The sequence below is a fragment of the Lolium rigidum genome, chromosome 4 (assembly GCF_022539505.1).
Source record: "Lolium rigidum isolate FL_2022 chromosome 4, APGP_CSIRO_Lrig_0.1, whole genome shotgun sequence".
In the NCBI taxonomy this organism is placed as follows: domain Eukaryota; kingdom Viridiplantae; phylum Streptophyta; class Magnoliopsida; order Poales; family Poaceae; genus Lolium; species Lolium rigidum.
The window spans coordinates 34931788-34951854 of record NC_061511.1 but is presented as its reverse complement, the minus strand read 5'-3'; the positions used below and the strand labels follow the sequence as shown (position 1 = coordinate 34951854).

The 20067-nt window shown below is 41.2% G+C and overlaps 1 protein-coding gene and 2 long non-coding RNA genes across 5 annotated transcripts; all 3 read right to left on the bottom strand.

The window, feature by feature from the left end:
• Positions 1–730: 730 nt before the first annotated feature.
• Positions 731–7922, bottom strand: LOC124649535 (protein argonaute 1D-like). 2 transcript variants are annotated; one of them, XR_006986684.1, is made up of 9 exons: positions 7832–7922; positions 7285–7368; positions 6222–6285; positions 6048–6144; positions 5757–5866; positions 4152–4248; positions 3694–3831; positions 1782–1999; positions 731–1113 (listed from the first exon to the last, which is right to left on the bottom strand). XR_006986684.1 is itself a non-coding variant. In XM_047189149.1 (4 exons), exons 1-4 carry the CDS (start codon positions 7311–7313, stop codon positions 5817–5819), a joined length of 240 nt encoding a protein of 79 aa, XP_047045105.1. In that variant the 5' UTR covers positions 7314–7811; the 3' UTR covers positions 5562–5816. The 2 variants fall into 2 exon arrangements, 1 of the variants encoding a protein (XP_047045105.1); XM_047189149.1 differs by lacking the exons at positions 731–1113; positions 1782–1999; positions 3694–3831; positions 4152–4248; positions 7832–7922 and having other exon boundaries at positions 5562–5866; positions 7285–7811.
• A 12-nt stretch (positions 7923–7934) lies between these two features.
• On the bottom strand, positions 7935–9901 carry LOC124649536. Its single transcript, XR_006986685.1, has 7 exons — positions 9742–9901; positions 9532–9641; positions 9324–9460; positions 9085–9212; positions 8420–8483; positions 8209–8343; positions 7935–8050 (listed from the first exon to the last, which is right to left on the bottom strand). It is a non-coding gene; the product is annotated as an uncharacterized LOC124649536 (long non-coding RNA).
• Positions 9902–10003: 102 nt separating this feature from the next.
• Positions 10004–10935, bottom strand: LOC124649537. 2 transcript variants are annotated; one of them, XR_006986687.1, is made up of 4 exons: positions 10688–10935; positions 10482–10589; positions 10228–10299; positions 10004–10099 (listed from the first exon to the last, which is right to left on the bottom strand). It is a non-coding gene; the product is annotated as an uncharacterized LOC124649537 (long non-coding RNA). The 2 variants fall into 2 exon arrangements; XR_006986686.1 differs by having other exon boundaries at positions 10707–10935.
• Between the last annotated feature and the right edge of the window lie 9132 nt (positions 10936–20067).

Sequence of the window (20067 nt, the reverse complement as noted above, 5' to 3'; positions counted from 1 at the left end):
CTAATCAAATAAAATACACCTGCTAGTATAATGAACCAAGATAACAGTCCCTAAGATTAAGAAGAACCTTGATAGCCATGATTGACGTTGGAGCTTGAGTGTTGTATATATTCGCAAAAAAAAAAAAAAAAAGCTTGAGTGTTGTATATACTACCTCCCTTTCCATGCATCAGACGTACATGTATTTCAAATCAAACTTTTGACTGAAAAAATTAAGCAGCAACATCTTAATTATATTGTACCTAATTAGTATCGTTAGATTTGTATTGAAAACAGTTTCTTATAATGTTTATTTTATACCTACAATATTTATATATTTGAAGTACTTTTTGGTTAAAGAAAAAACATGGAAATGGTGCACCTTATTTATTAAAATGGTGGGAGTATGTTTCATGGCTGGTGTGATCAATCCAACTAGCTAGGCAGGGTCAAGGTACCGGTCAAGAAAAAATAAACTTGAACCAGCGATGATGACGATTTGTGTTGGCTCGGGAAACCAACGGTTGGACTCGGTTCAATTGACATGCACGGTTCCAGCATATCAATTCAGCTGCCTCTGCGCCGGACGTTAATTGATCCACCTGTCTCGAGGTTGCTAGCTTGTTAATTTGGCCAAAGTAATCCTGCTATCTCAAGGAAGCAATCCAAGATGACACTAGTAGTTCAGCTACTTAAACAGTTCGCAAATCCAAGATGACATTTGCTCTTTTTCAGACATTTAGATCACAACAAGAATATATATTCTTCAAAACTATACTAAGTGCACATAGCACACAATCATACGACACTAAATCTCAACAAGATGTCTAATCAAACAGATATACCAAGATACCCAACAGCAAACATCAACAAAAGCTGGGATTATTACATACACCACAATCATTTTCCGACTTGAAACCTCAGCTGCTCATCCGATGCAACCATATATACCGCACAGTTGACTAAGGCGACAGAAATAAAGCTAGCGCTGTTGCATAGAGATGGCCTGACAAACAAGGCGCTAAATGATGACTTGTCTCCTTCTAGCCCCGGGTCTTCCACTTTCCATCCAAGGCACATCAGGCTGCAGGTCCCAGCTGCTACTCCGTCATCTGGCCCCCTGTTATCCTGGAACTAGAACAAAACATGACACGACACGAACAAACAGATTAGCGGCAGAGGTTCAACTTAACAACCCACATGACACGACGAAACGAGGCAGCAGCATATGTGCATCTAACCAACAGGCTTTCCAGTTTGTCTCCTCGAAATGACACCTATGTGGAACTACCACGGTTTTCTAGCTATCAGGAAATATATATTAACGGATCAAGATTCTTCTCTACTGACTATAATGCAGAGTAGAAGCACAAACAAGAGATACATATCATTTATGCATGTGCATGATTACAACTGCTCAAGATTGATTTGTCACGAGGTTAAAAAGTAGGCCTTTCATGTGTGATTACAATCCACACATGACAAAATTATCAGGATGGACATGACATTGCTTTAGAAACAATAGCAATCCATCAACCAGTTGCTACTAGAAACATAATAAAACTTGCACTATCAGGATGGACATGACATTGCTTTAGAGACATGTTCATGTAAAAAAATTAACCACTAGCCAGCAACTCACACATCATATATACCTAGTGTATAGACTCAACCTGAGCAAGTCAATATTTAACAAAAGCTGGGAATTACATCCATGACTACTAAATCCTACTAAAGCCAGTAGCTCCACTAATAAGCCAATATAGTGTCATTGACCACAACAAAATAGTATTAGGCATTACCATGAATGAGCCTTTGATCAAAGTGTGAACCAGGAGCTCGCCGGAGATGTTGTAGCCGAGGCCGAGTTACACAGCCACCGCATCATACAACTGTCCTAGCAACTACAAAGATGCTATCGGATGCAGCAATCTTGGACCAAAGGTTCCCTCAAGGAAGATGCTATCGGATGCAGCAATCTTGGACCAAAGGTCACCACACAGATCTGAGCATGTAACTCCTGTTCATCCATGATTGCATCAAATGGAACAAACAACATTAGTCAGACAAATTTAGACGACGAAAGTAGCAAAGTTAGGTTGATCAAATCAAATTTCATGCCACACTACAATGCATATTGGAAGTGCTCAAACCAAGAGAAAGCGAGTGCATTCCGAAAAGCCAAAGGGGGGAAATAAATTTAAGAGGCAATTGTGTGAGTACTGGAACTGCTCAGGTGCTTGGAAAAACAGGGGGTGAATTCTAGCCGAATCCAGTATCTAAACTCTTGCTCAGAATAAAACGCCCTCAACAATAACAATGTTTTGCTTCAGTGAGTTAGTGATTCTGGTTGTGGTGATAAAACCGAACAGCTAATTGTGTTGATTCTGCAATTACCAGGAAAAAAGATGTTGATACAGACCCCAACTAGGTATTCCAGCTCCTATAGAAAAGCTAAACCATACCGAGCGACACACATTGAACAATCATGCATGGCAAAATGTACTAGACCAAACAGAGATTATTCATTTGAACAAAATTGCAATAGTAGTACATCAATGCTCCTATCCCCGGTGACTACTTTAAAAAAAGTGCTCCTGTCCAAAAATTTAATAGTTAAGCAACATCACATGGTCACTATTGAGTATTCATTTGATATTATGCATGATGCAGCAAGACAAACAGCAACTCCTATATCTAACTTTGCCAATGTGGATCATTGTACCCTGTAGTAGTTTGCACTTTTTCTTTACATGATAGCCACCTTAAAGCTTTCCCAAAAGAAGAAGGGCAAACAAGACAATTGAGATTTTTAATATTTATCACTTACAAATAGATGATGAAGTGTCTTCTAAAGCTAACTAGCCAAACTAAAAACATATGATTAATTAAAGAAGCAAGATGTTCTTCCAGACATTCATTCATTTATTTTCCTTCTTCAAAATGCATTCTCAATGTTGTTGTTATTTTATGGGAACCTCCGGTGACATGTAACATCATGAAAGTAGAGAGTAATATAAGTACAACTACCAAATTTTATAAGACTAGTGAGCAAAACTGTGTAGCAAATTTCTTCTCTGGGATTATGACATAGGAGTCTTGCAAGTAATAAGCAAATTCCATGACCCCAATCTTCAAACATGAGAGAAAATAAGAAAGGAAATACCTGGCTACCTGGATTGCTTTGTAACACAAAGTTAGCGCTTACAAAACTTACCCAAGTAACACGAAGGCTCCTTATTCATTTCAAACAAAAATTCCATGGTTGTTTAATTGAAAGGAAATGAACTATTAATATTCCAGGAACGTAGAAATAGCTGCGGAAAATTCTGTCATAAGGAAAAATAAATTCTTTCCACTACGTATAGAAGGTAAAGCACACAATTTATAATAGAAAAATACCAACACTTCTTTGATGAATATGCATAAGATGATTTTAAGTGCTAAACACGCTCACAAATAAAAATATATTTTACGATTGAAAATAGATGACCAAGAGAGACAACTTTCTTGGGAGTTGGGACAAAAGGCTTTCCTTTTATTGTCCACTGACAGTACAATTAGTCCGAGCCATGTTTTCATCCATATATAGAACAATAACCGAGAAGGGGTACATGGAGTTCTTTTCAAATCCATAAGAACGACAAAGAAACTAAAAAAATATAGCATATCAAGTATAGAATAGTCGGAAAGATTGTGTTGTTGAGAACATACCCATATGCATAACAATGTCATGGAAGGCCTAAGTAAATTTGTTTGTCTGGAAGGAGGTTCTTTTGTGTTAAGAACTTGAAAAATTGAGCCCACTTGGGATTTGCTCTCAAGAGTAGCACGCTGAAGCGCATCCTGAACCTGAGAATCAGGGTAGCGCAGGCACATAATCAGGCATCAGGCTTAGAGTGAATTTTATTACGTGACTAGTTGTGAAAACTGGACTCCAACCCTCACCAGCTAAGCATTTCTTTGTCACTTCAACACTCAACATGTTTAAAGTGTGGTAAATTGATTTTTTCCTTCTAGAAGATTTGAGTGCTAATTAACAATTTATGATGGAAAATGAAAAGAATATAAGTCCACCACACACCGCTAAAATAACAACCAAACTACATGCAACATATTTAGCTTTAAGAAATATAGCTAATCAAATGTAGGAACAAGCAATAGAAGCTCACCACATGGTTCCAGTGCTCAAACTTCATTGCAAATAGATTAAGTATAGTGTAATGCCATGCCAATTGTTGCCTTCAACTCCTTTATATTTACAGATGCCTGCATGGTACCCAAGTACTTCAGTACATGATATATCTTTCCTGTCCAATACAACTGATCTGTCAGGATCGAAATAGGCAAGATGATCATACTTTTATGAGGGATATAGGGAGCAATGCAAGTATATAATTAATTATGCCATACAAATCATTGTTGAATACCGAACGCAGAAAAACCTCAGCTTTTCAATGAACTCGAGTGATTCGAAGAGCACTACATATTCCAGTGTTAGTAACAATGCATTGTTAAAAATGCCAGAACAAAAAAAGTTCTATTTTTTAGTGAATTCAAGTAATTCCAAATAGCAGTACAACAACAATAACATCTATAGAAATATAAAAATTATCCGACCACCTGCCAAGAGTATTAATGTGCACTAAAGATGCATATGCAAATTCATGAGTGCGGGGATCTAGACGTGCATGATCTTATACGTGGGATACAGGGAGGGATGAAAATTTATGAATGAATCACCAAATTTAAAATATGTGCACCAACAAGTATACATGACCAGTTTCGAATAATATGGACAAAAGGAATTGAATACAAAAAAGAAAGATCACTGCTGGGCATGTACGCATGAAGTATGCATAGTATCAAATCAATGAGAAAAAAGGGGACCAAATTACTTCTTGCTCAGTTGCTAGCTAGTAACTACCTAGGCAAGGCTTGATCAAGACCAAAGTGGAAACTAATTGCGTTCATAACAAATAGTACGGAACTAGACCAACGACACAAAATCAGTCAATCACAAGTGGCTTGCCATAAGTACTAGCATAAGAACCTCTAACAACTAGGCTATATGCAAATACAGCCACGCTGAGACGAAAAAAAAGGCCATTTTAAAAGTTTCCCATGCTTGGTATTCTTGAAGCCAAAATAGTTACCAAGTTTCACCTGAGGAGAGACACAAGTTAAATTCCAAACGAAAAGGGCAGCAATAAGATGTTTAAACAAAACTTGGGATAAAAATCAATATGATGAATAGCTGAATTACAATCTTGGAAGGAAAAATAATTTGTGAAGAATGAAAACTTGTCATAGTAGTTGCAATACCTACAAATTGGTACATGTAGTGCTAATGCTGCCTATAACTGTAGTGCTACTAGTATTCAGCAATTCAAAACACAAAATAATGGCAAAGGAAATTAAATTGTAACCAATAAAAGAAAAGGGCAGCCGTTCTATTTGAATGAATGAATAGGTCACACAACGTAAACTCGAAACATCGGCACCAACAATTTTACATGACAATTTTCCAATAAATTGGACAAAAGGAATTGAATAGAAATAAGTCACAAGCAAGGCATCTACGCATCAAGTATGCATGATATTAAATCAACGAAAAACAGAAGAGCTAATTATTGTTTGCTCGGTTGCCAGCAAGTAATGGCAACATACCAACCTAAAGTGAATATTTCAAGCATGGAGAATTTTCAATGAAAGCAAGACGACAGGCTTTGAGGTTTCTAGATGCTACAAAATGCACGTTAGCAGGCTCCCCCGACCTGCTCTGTACCCAGATGATCCGTGGATGGGCGGATGCCGATCTCAACCTGCTACACCTCCTAGCGCTGCTGCTGCTGCAAGATGTGCTCGATAAGGCCACCGCTCCCATCTATTAACAATTAATTGCAGGCAAAAAAATTGTGTTAGTATGCAGCTAAAGGCATGAAACTAGGATGATAATTAGCTGATACCCCCTATGTAAAATGAGAGCGCAAGTAATAAACATAAATGGGTATGTGTCGTGAAACCACTGCCTATATATGCAATGCTATTTGCATGACAACACTCACCTGGAAGGATGTTGCCGCTGCAGTTGATCGTGTTCTGGTCGTTGGGGTTGTGCACGAACAACATGGTGTGGTGGCGCTTTGGTAGCGACGCGCAAGCCTGAGACACATATGAATATGATCAGAAGGGAATGTGTAAAATCCTGAAACAATTGGAGGGCACTGTTTGTTTGTTACCTTTCGGATGGCGTCGAGCTCGGTAAGTAGAACTTGGTAGACCTGGCCTTCACTGACACCATCCCTGTGAAAGGCAGACACCTTTAGTCCCAATGCTCAACAGCTCAAATATATGTTCACAAATTTTCAAAAGAAGCTTCTGCTAAGGAAAAAAGAAAAACAAGTGAGAGTGCTAGAGCATGCTCAAGTATATCGTGAGATATTTTCTAATCAAACTTCGGTCTAGACACCATAGGGAAAACAAGCAAGCCAACATTACCAACAAGTTGTGTATATGGGATTCCCATTTTTCATCTTAGACAAATCTTATGTTCCCATCATAAAAGAAAACTCAAACAATGTCACCTTAACTCAGTAAAAACATGATTAACTAGTCAATTCCATTATAGCTGTCCACAATTCAAGTGATTGGCCAGCTTAGTGCTGGTATTTTTGCTTACAAAACAACATGAGTGTAAGTTTCTGCCATGAAGCATACATATATAACTTTTCTCTAGTTGATCTTTTGAAGGATATGAGAAAAACTCCCTTCCAATGCATGCGACCGAATGTTTAATGTGCACTAAAGATGCATATGCAAATAAATGAGTGCAAGGATCCGTACGTGCATGATGATCTTACCTATACATGGGATACACGGAGAAATGAAAATTTATGAATGAACCGCAAAATTTAAAACATGTGCACCAACAAGTATACATGACTAGTTTCCAATAATTTGGACAAAAGGAATTGAATACAAAAAAAGAAAGAAATCACCGCCGCACATGTATGCATGAAGTATGCATGATATCAAATCGATGAGAAAAAGGGGACCTAATTATTTCTTGCTCGGTTGCTAGCTAGTACTAACTCCCTAGGCAAGGCTTGATCAAGACCAAAGTAAGAACTAATTGCGTTCATAACAAATAGTACCAAACAAGAACAACAGCACAAAATCATTCAATCTAGTGGCTTGCCATAAGTACTAGCATAAGAACCTCTAACAACTAGGCCTAGATGCAAATACAGCCACAGTATCACAGAGCTCATAGAGGGGAAAAATTGTAACCCAAAATCTTACCTAAAGCGCGGAGACGAAAAAGAGGCCATTTGATAAGTTTCCCATGCCTGGTATTCTTGAAGCCAAATAGTTACCAAGTTTCACCTGAAGAAAGACGCAAGTTAAATTCCAACCAGAAAAGAAAACAATAAAATGTTTAAACAAAACTTGGGATAAAAATCAATATGGTGACTACCAGAATTACTGTCTTGGAAAGGCAAAGTAATTTGAGAAGAAGAAAAACTTGTCATAGTAGTTGCAATACCTTCAAATTTGTACATGTTGTGTTACTGCTGACTATAACTGCAGTGCTACTAATATTCAGCAATTCAAAAGATAGAATAATGTCAAAGGAAATAAAATTGAAACCACTAATAAAAGAAAAGGGCAGTCCATCTATTTGAATGAACGAATAGGTCACACAACATAAACATCAAATATGTCAAATAAGTCACAGCAACTCAGCAAGGCATGTATGCATCAAATATGCATGATATTGTATCAACGAAAGACAGATGAGCTAACTATTGCTTGCTCGGTTGCCAGCAAGTAATGGCAGCCTACCAACCTGAAGTGAATATTTCAAGCATGGAGAATTTTCAATGAAAGCAATGCGACCTTGAGCTTTCCAGCTGCTACAAAATGCACGTTGGTAGGCTCCCAAACCTGCTCTGTACCCAGATGATCCGTGGGTAGGCGGATGTCGATCTCGACCTGCTGCAGCTCCTATCGCTGCTGCTGCAGGTTGTGTTCCATAAGGCCACCGCTCCCATCTATTAACAATTAGCTGCAAGAAAAAAGCCTTTTCTGTTAGTATGCAGCTCAAGGCATGAAATTAGGATGATAATAGCTGATACCCTCTTAGTAAAATGAGAGCACTAGTATGGTTATATGCCATGAAACCGCTGCCTATATATGCAATGCTATTGGCATGACAACACTCACATGGAAGGATGTTCCCGCGTGGTCGACTTTGTTCTGATCGTTGTGGTTGTGCACAAACAGCCTGGTGTGGTGGCGCTTCGGTACCACGATGAACGTGACCTGAGGCTGGTAGTTCGCCTCCAGTGACGCGCATGCCTGAGACACGTATGAATAGGATCAGAAGGAGTATGTAAAATCCTAAAAAAATTGGGGGGAATTGTTTGTTTGTTACCTTTCGGATGGCGTCGAGCTCATGCAGTAGAACTTGGTAGAACTAGCCTTCACTGACACCATCCCTGTGAAAGGCAGACACCTTTAGTCCCAATGCTAAACAGCTCAAGTACAGTATGTTGTGTATATATTCACAAATTTTCAAAAGAAGCTTCCGTTAAGGAAAAAAGGAAAAAAGGAAAAAAGGAAAAAAACAAGACTGAGAGTCCTAGAGCATGCTCAAGTATACTGTGAGATATTTTCGAATCAAACTTCAGTCTAGGCACCATAGAGAAAACAAGCAAGCCACATAACATTACCAACAAGTTCTGTGCACGGGATTCCCATTTGTCATCTTAGACATATATTATGTTCTCATCATAAAAGAAAACTCAAACAATGTCACCTTGACTTGGTAAAAAAAGCAACACTAACTAGTCAATTCCATTATAGATGTCCACGATTTCAAGTGATTGGCCAGCTTAGTGCTGGTATTTTTGCTTACAAAACAACATGAGTGTAAGTTTCTGCCATGAAGCATAGATATATAACTTTTCTCTAGTTGGTCTTTTGAAGGATATGAGAAAAACCTCCCTTCCAATGCATGCGACCGAATGTTTACATGACTTGTGCCAGAAAGTAGGACAGAAAAGGGGAGACTTGAGGAAATGAGGGATACTTGGTCACCTTAGGCGACAAAAAGTAGGATCATGGGTGACATTGCACAGATACTCCATCAAATTTTGCCAGTGAGCTTGAGCAGGGACCATGCCGGCATACTTAGTCACCTCACGTGAATTCTGGGAGGCCACAACCTGCATGGAAAATGGTTGCAGATCAATGTTTTTTCGCAAACACGTAGTGTGGAGTGGTATCGACAAGAACAATCACTAAACATGGAGCACGAACGAGATTTTTCAACTTACTGCAGCAATGGAAGGGCTACTGTCTTCACCAGGGTGGGGATGGGTAACATCGGTGCCAAATATGATCATCGGCATGTCAGTGACCAAAGGGATGCACCTCGACACCGCATCAGCCAGTAAAGTGTTCCTTCCACAACCTATGAAAGGAAAACAGAAGGTCATGTTAAACTCGACAACTGAAGAAATGCACAACAACAAGATGACTAACCTTGGCATTGATCTTTAGAGCAAGGTTTGCCAGGATCTGCTTGTTCATCTTAAACAGTTGCTTGGTCAGATAAACTGAGATATCAGCCCGAGGTCGATCTCGCAGACGCGCTTCAGGTCAGCCAATACATACATGCACCATATCCATGAGCATTCAGCTTGAACCTCAAAGCTAATAGTGATAAATTGATGCGGTTGAAAGTTTACATACCATAGAGTGATCCACTGTCATCAGGAAATATTCCAATGAGCAGTTTGAGCTCCTTGTAGTGCGGTCCGAGTACGGTCACCACATCGTGGAACCTAGCTTTCAGAGCTCGCTCCACCTGATCCGGACACACGTATATAGCCAGAAGAATAGGCTCCAGAGCAAAGTCCTACAATTGATAGTAATGTTGTTACTGTTGTAAACAACAAGTACAAGGAAAGAAAATGTCATGTACAATGGGCAAAAGGAATTTCAGGGAAACTTGCCATTCCTGAGACCTGCCACATGCGAGCGAGTTCACGACAGAATCCCAACACTGTCTTGTACATCCAGCTCCTGACTTTACCACCATTGACCATTTCTACATAAGGAAAAATAAAAATGAACATTAAGCCTATAGCTACAGTAAACAGAGTGCATATACTTGAGATACAGTAAACAGAGGCCAAGACTTGCATTATTAAAATCTGTTCCGCGTAGTATTATTACTTTGTTCATCATGTTCCACTGGCCAACACTAGGCAGGTAATCCTTCTCTCTACCGGCCGTGTTGTACTTAAGCTGCACATTTTCAGAAACAAAAGGAGAAGGCAGTAAAGATGTTGCATCCACTTATGTAGTGTTCTTAAGCATAATATTTTTTCATAAAACAGGATTACTAGCAAAGAAGGGACAATAAGACAAGATAAAAAAAAAAACTTCAATAGACATTGTCTCAACATGATTGAGGTACTTCAACTTACCCAAAGAGCAGGTAAAACCCATGCCTCAAGCTATGCACGCCGCTCACTGATGTTGATGCCAAACTCTTTTGTGTAAGGATCATCGTGATAAGACTTGTGATTCACCATCTGCAGACACACAAATTAAATTGTGTTTTGCATAAGCATCTCAACTTGCTCTCTTGTAACTCCAACAATATTGTAATAAGAATAAACGCTATATATACTTGAAGTAGGTCACGCTACCGATCATGTGGGTGCTGGCATGTCCTCTCTAAAAGAGCTCTTATCTGACTCCAGGTCAGTCTCTTGGAGTATCTTTGTCCCTTCCACTATTTTGCAGACCTCCATGGGGGGAAAATTAGACGCTTTTGATTGCGGACTTCCAGAGATAAGAGGTAGGTATGCTGGATAGCAAAGCCATATGTCTTCCACGGAAGTATTGGACAACAGACTTCATTGTGCCCCCTTGATCGACAGGAAAACTGTTGCAAAAGAAGATCATTTTTAGGAGAATAAGAATATTGTACCATATATAGGATTTAAAATCTACAAGAATGAAAAATAAAATGGGAATTACAGTAGTGCATGAATGAGTTTACAGAAGAGTTGTTTGATGAAAATTGTTCAAGCATGAAGAAACTTTATGACATAATCTAGAGGCCATAACCGTGATCAAACACTCCTGAAATATGATCAAATCCTAAGATTTGGGAGGCAGAGTTCTGGACATAAAAATTCCAAAGTTTTGTCAACATACAAGTAAGTCTAGTACTCCTACATCATTAAAAACTATAAGATGTAGACAACAAAATCTAAAGTTTGGAATCTGAACAACAATATTGCAATCCTACATCACATATATGTAGGACACCTCCTGAACCAAGAGCCGGCGGCACGCGGCATGCATCCGATTGCAAAACACCGTAGCGGTCTTGCAAGATCGGTTATTTCCACAACCGTGCAGCTAGCGTCGTGCAAGATGTGTTTGTCCTGCAGCACTACACAAGACTGTGAAGGCGAGGGACGAGAGAGGGCTCACCATTCGTGTGGGCGAGCACCCTGCAGGCAGGGGATGAACGGGGCGGGTCAGAGGGGGGGGGCGTGCTGCTGGGGCGGAGTGTCCTCACAGAGGAGCAGGGGAGGATGCGATGCGAGGAGAGAGCCACCGACGGCAGCGACTTGACGTCTTGGTGGGCTTCCTCGACCACGGACGCACGCGTGCGAACGCCGGCAGGCGAGCTCGACGGAGCGGCGCGCGTCGTGCTAGCGACGCACGCGCGCTCCGGCGAGCAAAGCCGCCGTGGTTCGACGACCGCGCGAGGCCGGGCCCTGTCGTCGTCGCCGCCGGTGGATGCGGCGCTGGCGAGGAAATGAACCGGTAGGAGGGGCGGCGGCGGGTGGGGATGCTGGCGGAGCGGCGGATGAGACTGAGAGCGAGGGCGTTGGGTTGGATACTTACTTGGATGAGAGCGTTGGTTGCGTTGCGTGATTTCCTTTTCCTTTTTTCTTTTCTTTTTCCTTGCGTTTGCGTGTGGTCGGTGATTGGATGGATACGGGTATCGAGGAGGCTGTTTCGCGAGGCACTGCATTCAATTTTCGCAAAGCTTTGTTAATGCCTTGTTTTTTCTTTTTGAAATAATAACCACACACTCCGTATTTTATTAGACAATTCTTTTACAGAGGTCATATAATGTGTGCCAACTGCCAACCAACTTTGCACAAGGAACCCACACGAACTAAAATTACAATTTCATCTTTGAGAAACATGTGTCTCGCCAAAATATCGTCCATCGTCCTCCGTCGCCACCATGGTAGCGTCGAAAAAAGAGGCGAATAGTTGCCATACCTAGATCTAGGAGAGAACCATCGCATTCAAATATGCTTTTCGAGCCGATGAACCGGACCCGAGACTTTGTGGCACGTCGGCCGGAGATCTTCCCCGCGGTCGCCAAACCCCAACGACGTCATCTTCACCTAACATAGTCGAAGAAGAGAAACGCCGCCGCATGCCGTCATCCGCGTGCCCAACTGCAAGACGCTACACACAACTGCAGTAGTCGACGCGACTGTCACCCGCGACCGCGAGAGTGTCGAACGCCAACCACCGAACGCAAATCTCACCAGATCTGGAGGGTGGATTCTTTAGTACGAGTTCGTGCATGCATGTTTTGGTTTTCGCAAGCTAGCTTGATAAAAAAAAATTGTTTGCCTTTCTTCGTCTTACCTATTGATGCATGAGCACACATAGCCAGCTTTTTTTTTCACTCCAAATCGTGTTAAGCAGACTGCTAGCGACAAAAAAAAAAAGAGACTAACTTCTTACAAAAGGGAAAAAAAGTAATAGGAACATCTGATAAAACCAAAAGGATATCAACTTTGAGGCCAATGAGACAACTCTTATAAACAGCTGGCATCTGGGTATCTCATGTTTGTATAACCTATTATAAAAAAAAAAGTAAAGTCACATGATATAATCACTTTTGAGGAAAAGCTATTTGGGTAGAAGTCGTGAGGTCCAAAGATGAAATCGTACAAGGAAAGGTCGGAAACCCTTCCAACTTTGCACGACGTCCTAATATGGGTATAAAAGGGTGGTTTAAATACAAAAATGTCAAATGACAGAACTTTCCAATGGACGTTACAATGAAATGTTCAATGTCCTGATGGCTATACGTACATACTAGGGTCTAGTTTATACCATAAGAGCATCACTAGTACTACCCCTAAACCTTCAAATCTTCAAAACATTTTAAGGGTTGAGAATTGGCATTTTGTCACTTTTGAGGGGTGAAAAACAGGGACAAAGACTAGAAGCTTCAAACTTTTAAGGATTCGAGGGTTCTAGTCTTTGCCGCAACCCTCAAACCGTGTCTTGGAGAAGCCCCATGAACGATGTCGTCGTTGTGGGCATTACATCGAGCACCTCGTGCACGACGGGTGGAGGGTCGGCGATTGTGGGCGGCCGGCGCGGCCTTTTCCGCGAGGTGGTCGTCTTGACGGCGGGCTTGGCGCCCGCGAGCTTCTTCGGCCAAGCGTCGCCGTCTTCCGACGAGGCCTTGGTGGTGGGCGGCGGGGCGGCAGGCGGGGCGTCCGGGGCGACGGGCGGGGGCGGTGGCGGGCTGCGGCTGGACGACGTGCTGCCCAGCACGCCGCCATTTCGTGCCGTGGGTGGCGGTGACCACCGCGGCCACCTCCGCACCGCTCGGGAGGGATGGGTGCTCCGCCGCGGTCGCGGGAGCGGGGATTGGGGGTGGGGCCGCGAGGGAGGCGGCGACGGAGGAGGCGGGCGGGAGGGTGGAGGTCGGGGCGGCTCCATGGCGCGCGGCGGCCGGCATGCTTGGAGGCGGCGGCGAGGGAGGAGGCGGGGCTGAATTTTCCCCCCGCGGGCGCTTGTGGAGGAGTAGGGGTTGAAGGGGTTGGGCCTCTCCAACCCTCAAATGTACAGGTTGGGAGGGGGAGTAGGGGTTGGGCCCTTAAATTTTTTTTAGGGTTCGAGGGTTAAGGGGTTCTAGTCTACGTATTTTTTCGGTCGCAAACTGTAAAAAAACGGTTATTTTCGAGGGTTTGAGGGTTTAGGGGTACTACTAGTGATGCTCTAAACCAGTAGACCATAGATTACCACACTAGCTGTTTCACATGGAGGTGGATTTTTTTTTGTGTTCACATGCCCAATTTTATGACTAAGAAAGAGGAAAGTCACACAAATTTTCATGTGAAAGGGTGTATCCGTTTCAAGGGTCGTACAACAGCGACACGTGAAATCATGCCTAAAACCGCCAGAAACCATATATTTTAAATGTGGAGTCCTAATATCGGTATGTAAAGATCGATGGTGGTAAGGAGGAAAATTCAATCTACAACTTTTGAACTGCTATGCCCTTCACAATTAGGACCATCATGCGGCAAGCTAATTCTATGGCGGTAAACTCCCACTTCGAAGCAACCGAACAAAGTTTTAACAACTTGGCATACTTTTGATCAATTTTTCCATATCCTTATCTCTACTACTTATAAAGGCACGAAGTACCGTAGGAAAATATAATCTCAGCCGTCCACATACATCCATCCAACAGTCTACATCTATCCGTTCTCCCCACCAAAACTCACGCGCCCGTCCAGATGAAAGAAGGAAAAGAAAACTGTCTCCCAGGATCTAGATCGGAATCGCCCCATCATTTTCGAGCGATCTCCTGCCCTGCCGCCTCCTCTCCACGCAGCAGCGCATATGGTCCTCGACGCTACCTCCCCGCGCGGCGCCGCCGTTCCAGGCCAAGGCATGCACCTAACACGCGCCCCTGCCACCTCCCGCTCCTCAAGATGCACCGGGGTACTTCACCTCGCGCCATCACCATTCGCTAATGGAGGCCACTGCCGCGTCCGGAGTAGGATACCCAATAATTATCATGTCTATGCAGCGAGCAGCTCACACTGAGATGCCTAATGATTTGGTTACTTTTGATTAAAGCAACACGTTTACCGTAACTGAACATCTGAACCAATGTCACCTTGTTCTGAATTCTGATGCTTGCTCTGGTAGAATCATATTTATCCTGGAGATTGCTCTTGCTGACTAATTTATTGGATATTCTTTTATTGTTAGGCCTTATTACTGAAAAGTCAGTATTAATACTTCTCATCTTGTATTTCGAAGTATTGGGAACCCTTGTTGACCTCAGTCACTTATGTGATATGTGCACATAACATCATCCTTTCACCGCACTAGCAGTCTTGATCACAGAAGTTCCTGGTTTGCAGAATTGTTCTACTGGTTGAAATTCTTATATGACTGATTGTTAGCATATTTAGGTCTAGCCTGAATAGTTAGTTGGGTTGGAGTCTCTGCTGTAGTGTTTATAATCACATTACAACAGTCCCATATACATATGTCTTGTTATTTGCTGCCATTTGTTGTGTAGCTATGTTTACGTGAGGCAAAAATACGAGTCTGCAATATGATTAACATTTTTTTGTTAGATTGTTTAACATTTTTCTTTTACATGCAGTGACTGATATACATGGGTACCGTTTGAGGTCTCTGGACACATTTGACCTGCATAATGTGCTTCTTGTGTGCACTAAACCTGAAAAGTAGTCTTCTGTGTCTAGCTATCTTTCTGCCATTCACTTATGGCCTTGATCATTCTCTCCCTGAATAAGCAAACATGAGAATAGTTTTTTATGGAGATGTACATGTAAACTTTTTTCGTGAAACTTGACGAACACACATATATTATGGAGATGTACATGTAATTTTTTTTGTTAAAATCTTTTAACACTTGGAAATATATTTTTATGGTACAGGGATCATACGCACCCGGAAGCTGAATTGAGTTTCGGCTTTTTCTCAGGTACTGAACTCAGACTCTGAGTGCCCCCATTTGTTTCACTTCCACATTGGTCACCTTTTTTCTATCGGGCATTTGTCACCTATTTAGTTCTTCCATAACATTATTTGCTTGAGTATTGCATTATGCACTCACTACAGCTTATGCCAGCTTAACCTATTCCAAAATGTAGGAGGTGTAAACATGACACATTTCTAGATCAAATTAGGTCACATTTGGGAGGTATAAAGAGAGAAAGAAAGAAATGAATATTGGGGAAGTAAAAAGATCACTATTCCTTGTGGATTTTTTTCCTAGCTTCCAAATATAACGGGATTTGAACTAGAAACCTCCCATATTTGTAGAGCATTACCTCATGTAGAGATGATATTTTTTTAAAGAATTTTCTAAAACTTCTACACACATTCTTTATACGGAGTTGTTGCTGTAATCTTGGATTCCACTGCATATATTATTTGAATAAATGAACAATACATTCTTGATTCTTCTCATAAAATGCAAATCTATCTGTTCTATTTCATTTATGTTTGTGTCTGCGTGTCAGTTCTGTTCCATGACACTGCAGGTCTGCTGTGATAAACTTCATATACTTATTCAAATTAAACTTTACAGCCAGCTTTAATAACTCAGTTGTTTAGATCACCCTTTATAAGATGGTTAGTGCCTGCGAGAATTGTGTGTGAGAGAGAGCAACCCATACATGATTAGTATGTACAAAGCTCCAAGTGCAGGTTTAACTGAATACAAAGTTTGATACTTTATATGTAACTCACGAGCATATATTTTTATTTGATTTACAGTGGTCAAACCTGCATTTTTGTGTTGCGGCAACTATGTACTACGATGCCAACGTGGTTAATTTTCCTGTTTGATACTAATTGTATCTTGTCATGCTTCTTTTGAACTAACTTCTGAAGTTAATTTCGAACTATAAATCGCAGCTGGAAAATCAGGTTGTTCCTCTTGGAGTCCGCCTAACAAAAACATTATTCACCACGATCTTTGTGCTCCGGAGAACTACTTTACTGGGCTATGAGGCTTGTATTTATAGAGGAAGGCTCGGTTTGATTTCTGGTGAGTGAAAATAAAGAGCAGGAATGAGATGATTTTTCGTCTATCTAATCTTGGTTCATTGCTTGATGGAAAACAGATGGATGAACAAGATTCATTGTGCCACGGATCAGTGACGTGGAGCAGGAGCGGCTCTCTATAAATGAAGAATTAATTGTGTTACTGCCACTGCATCCTAGGAGTTGCGCACGTCCCCATTATTTAAAGGTACAGGATGGCAAAATCTCTCTCACATGCATTATCTCTTATTTTCGGGGGGCGGGATGCACGGGTGGTTTTCCTTTAACATGTACTCCAGAACTCATTAATTGCCCAGTTTTGCAGACTTCCCGATCAGCGCTAATGATGACCTCTTTTTCACTGGAAACGCTTGGCATCTTGTCATGCACGCTGCTAATCAAATAAAATACACCTGCTAGTATAATGAACCAAGATAACAGTCCCTAAGATTAAGAAGAACCTTGATAGCCATGATTGACGTTGGAGCTTGAGTGTTGTATATATTCGCAAAAAAAAAAAAAAAAAAGCTTGAGTGTTGTATATACTACCTCCCTTTCCATGCATCAGACGTACATGTATTTCAAATCAAACTTTTGACTGAAAAAATTAAGCAGCAACATCTTAATTATATTGTACCTAATTAGTATCGTTAGATTTGTATTGAAAACAGTTTCTTATAATGTTTATTTTATACCTACAATATTTATATATTTGAAGTACTTTTTGGTTAAAGAAAAAACATGGAAATGGTGCACCTTATTTATTAAAATGGTGGGAGTATGTTTCATGGCTGGTGTGATCAATCCAACTAGCTAGGCAGGGTCAAGGTACCGGTCAAGAAAAAATAAACTTGAACCAGCGATGATGACGATTTGTGTTGGCTCGGGAAACCAACGGTTGGACTCGGTTCAATTGACATGCACGGTTCCAGCATATCAATTCAGCTGCCTCTGCGCCGGACGTTAATTGATCCACCTGTCTCGAGGTTGCTAGCTTGTTAATTTGGCCAAAGTAATCCTGCTATCTCAAGGAAGCTAACACGCTGACTAGGTAGGTAATCCTGCAATCTTTAGAAAATTACACTAGTAGTTCAGCTACTTAAACAGTTCGCAAATCCAAGATGACATTTGCTCTTTTTCAGACATTTAGATCACAACAAGAATATATATTCTTCAAAACTATACTAAGTGCACATAGCACACAATCATACGACACTAAATCTCAACAAGATGTCTAATCAAACAGATATACCAAGATACCCAACAGCAAACATCAACAAAAGCTGGGATTATTACATACACCACAATCATTTTCCGACTTGAAACCTCAGCTGCTCATCCGATGCAACCATATATACCGCACAGTTGACTAAGGCGACAGAAATAAAGCTAGCGCTGTTGCATAGAGATGGCCTGACAAACAAGGCGCTAAATGATGACTTGTCTCCTTCTAGCCCCGGGTCTTCCACTTTCCATCCAAGGCACATCAGGCTGCAGGTCCCAGCTGCTACTCCGTCATCTGGCCCCCTGTTATCCTGGAACTAGAACAAAACATGACACGACACGAACAAACAGATTAGCGGCAGAGGTTCAACTTAACAACCCACATGACACGACGAAACGAGGCAGCAGCATATGTGCATCTAACCAACAGGCTTTCCAGTTTGTCTCCTCGAAATGACACCTATGTGGAACTACCACGGTTTTCTAGCTATCAGGAAATATATATTAACGGATCAAGATTCTTCTCTACTGACTATAATGCAGAGTAGAAGCACAAACAAGAGATACATATCATTTATGCATGTGCATGATTACAACTGCTCAAGATTGATTTGTCACGAGGTTAAAAGTAGGCCTTTCATGTGTGATTACAATCCACACATGACAAAATTATCAGGATGGACATGACATTGCTTTAGAAACAATAGCAATCCATCAACCAGTTGCTACTAGAAACATAATAAAACTTGCACTATCAGGATGGACATGACATTGCTTTAGAGACATGTTCATGTAAAAAAATTAACCACTAGCCAGCAACTCACACATCATATATACCTAGTGTATAGACTCAACCTGAGCAAGTCAATATTTAACAAAAGCTGGGAATTACATCCATGACTACTAAATCCTACTAAAGCCAGTAGCTCCACTAATAAGCCAATATAGTGTCATTGACCACAACAAAATAGTATTAGGCATTACCATGAATGAGCCTTTGATCAAAGTGTGAACCAGGAGCTCGCCGGAGATGTTGTAGCCGAGGCCGAGTTACACAGCCACCGCATCATACAACTGTCCTAGCAACTACAAAGATGCTATCGGATGCAGCAATCTTGGACCAAAGGTTCCCTCAAGGAAGATGCTATCGGATGCAGCAATCTTGGACCAAAGGTCACCACACAGATCTGAGCATGTAACTCCTGTTCATCCATGATTGCATCAAATGGAACAAACAACATTAGTCAGACAAATTTAGACGACGAAAGTAGCAAAGTTAGGTTGATCAAATCAAATTTCATGCCACACTACAATGCATATTGGAAGTGCTCAAACCAAGAGAAAGCGAGTGCATTCCGAAAAGCCAAAGGGGGGAAATAAATTTAAGAGGCAATTGTGTGAGTACTGGAACTGCTCAGGTGCTTGGAAAAAACAGGGGGGTGAATTCTAGCCGAATCCAGTATCTAAACTCTTGCTCAGAATAAAACGCCCTCAACAATAACAATGTTTTGCTTCAGTGAGTTAGTGATTCTGGTTGTGGTGATAAAACCGAACAGCTAATTGTGTTGATTCTGCAATTACCAGGAAAAAAGATGTTGATACAGACCCCAACTAGGTATTCCAGCTCCTATAGAAAAGCTAAACCATACCGAAGCGACACACATTGAACAATCATGCATGGCAAAATGTACTAGACCAAACAGAGATTATTCATTTGAACAAAATTGCAATAGTAGTACATCAATGCTCCTATCCCCGGTGACTACTTTAAAAAAAGTGCTCCTGTCCAAAAATTTAATAGTTAAGCAACATCACATGGTCACTATTGAGTATTCATTTGATATTATGCATGATGCAGCAAGACAAACAGCAACTCCTATATCTAACTTTGCCAATGTGGATCATTGTACCCTGTAGTAGTTTGCACTTTTTCTTTACATGATAGCCACCTTAAAGCTTTCCCAA

Bases quoted from the DNA above. Each gene is read 5' to 3' on its own strand.
- LOC124649535 (XM_047189149.1), bottom strand. From the start codon at position 7,313: ATGGCCTCTTTTTCGTCTCCGCGCTTTAG. The intron at 6,145-6,221 runs GTAACAAACAAA...TATGTGTCTCAG, and splicing joins AGCTCGACGCCATCCGAAAG to GCTTGCGCGTCGCTACCAAA. The intron at 5,867-6,047 runs GTGAGTGTTGTC...AATTGTTAATAG, and splicing joins CAGCGGCAACATCCTTCCAG to ATGGGAGCGGTGGCCTTATC.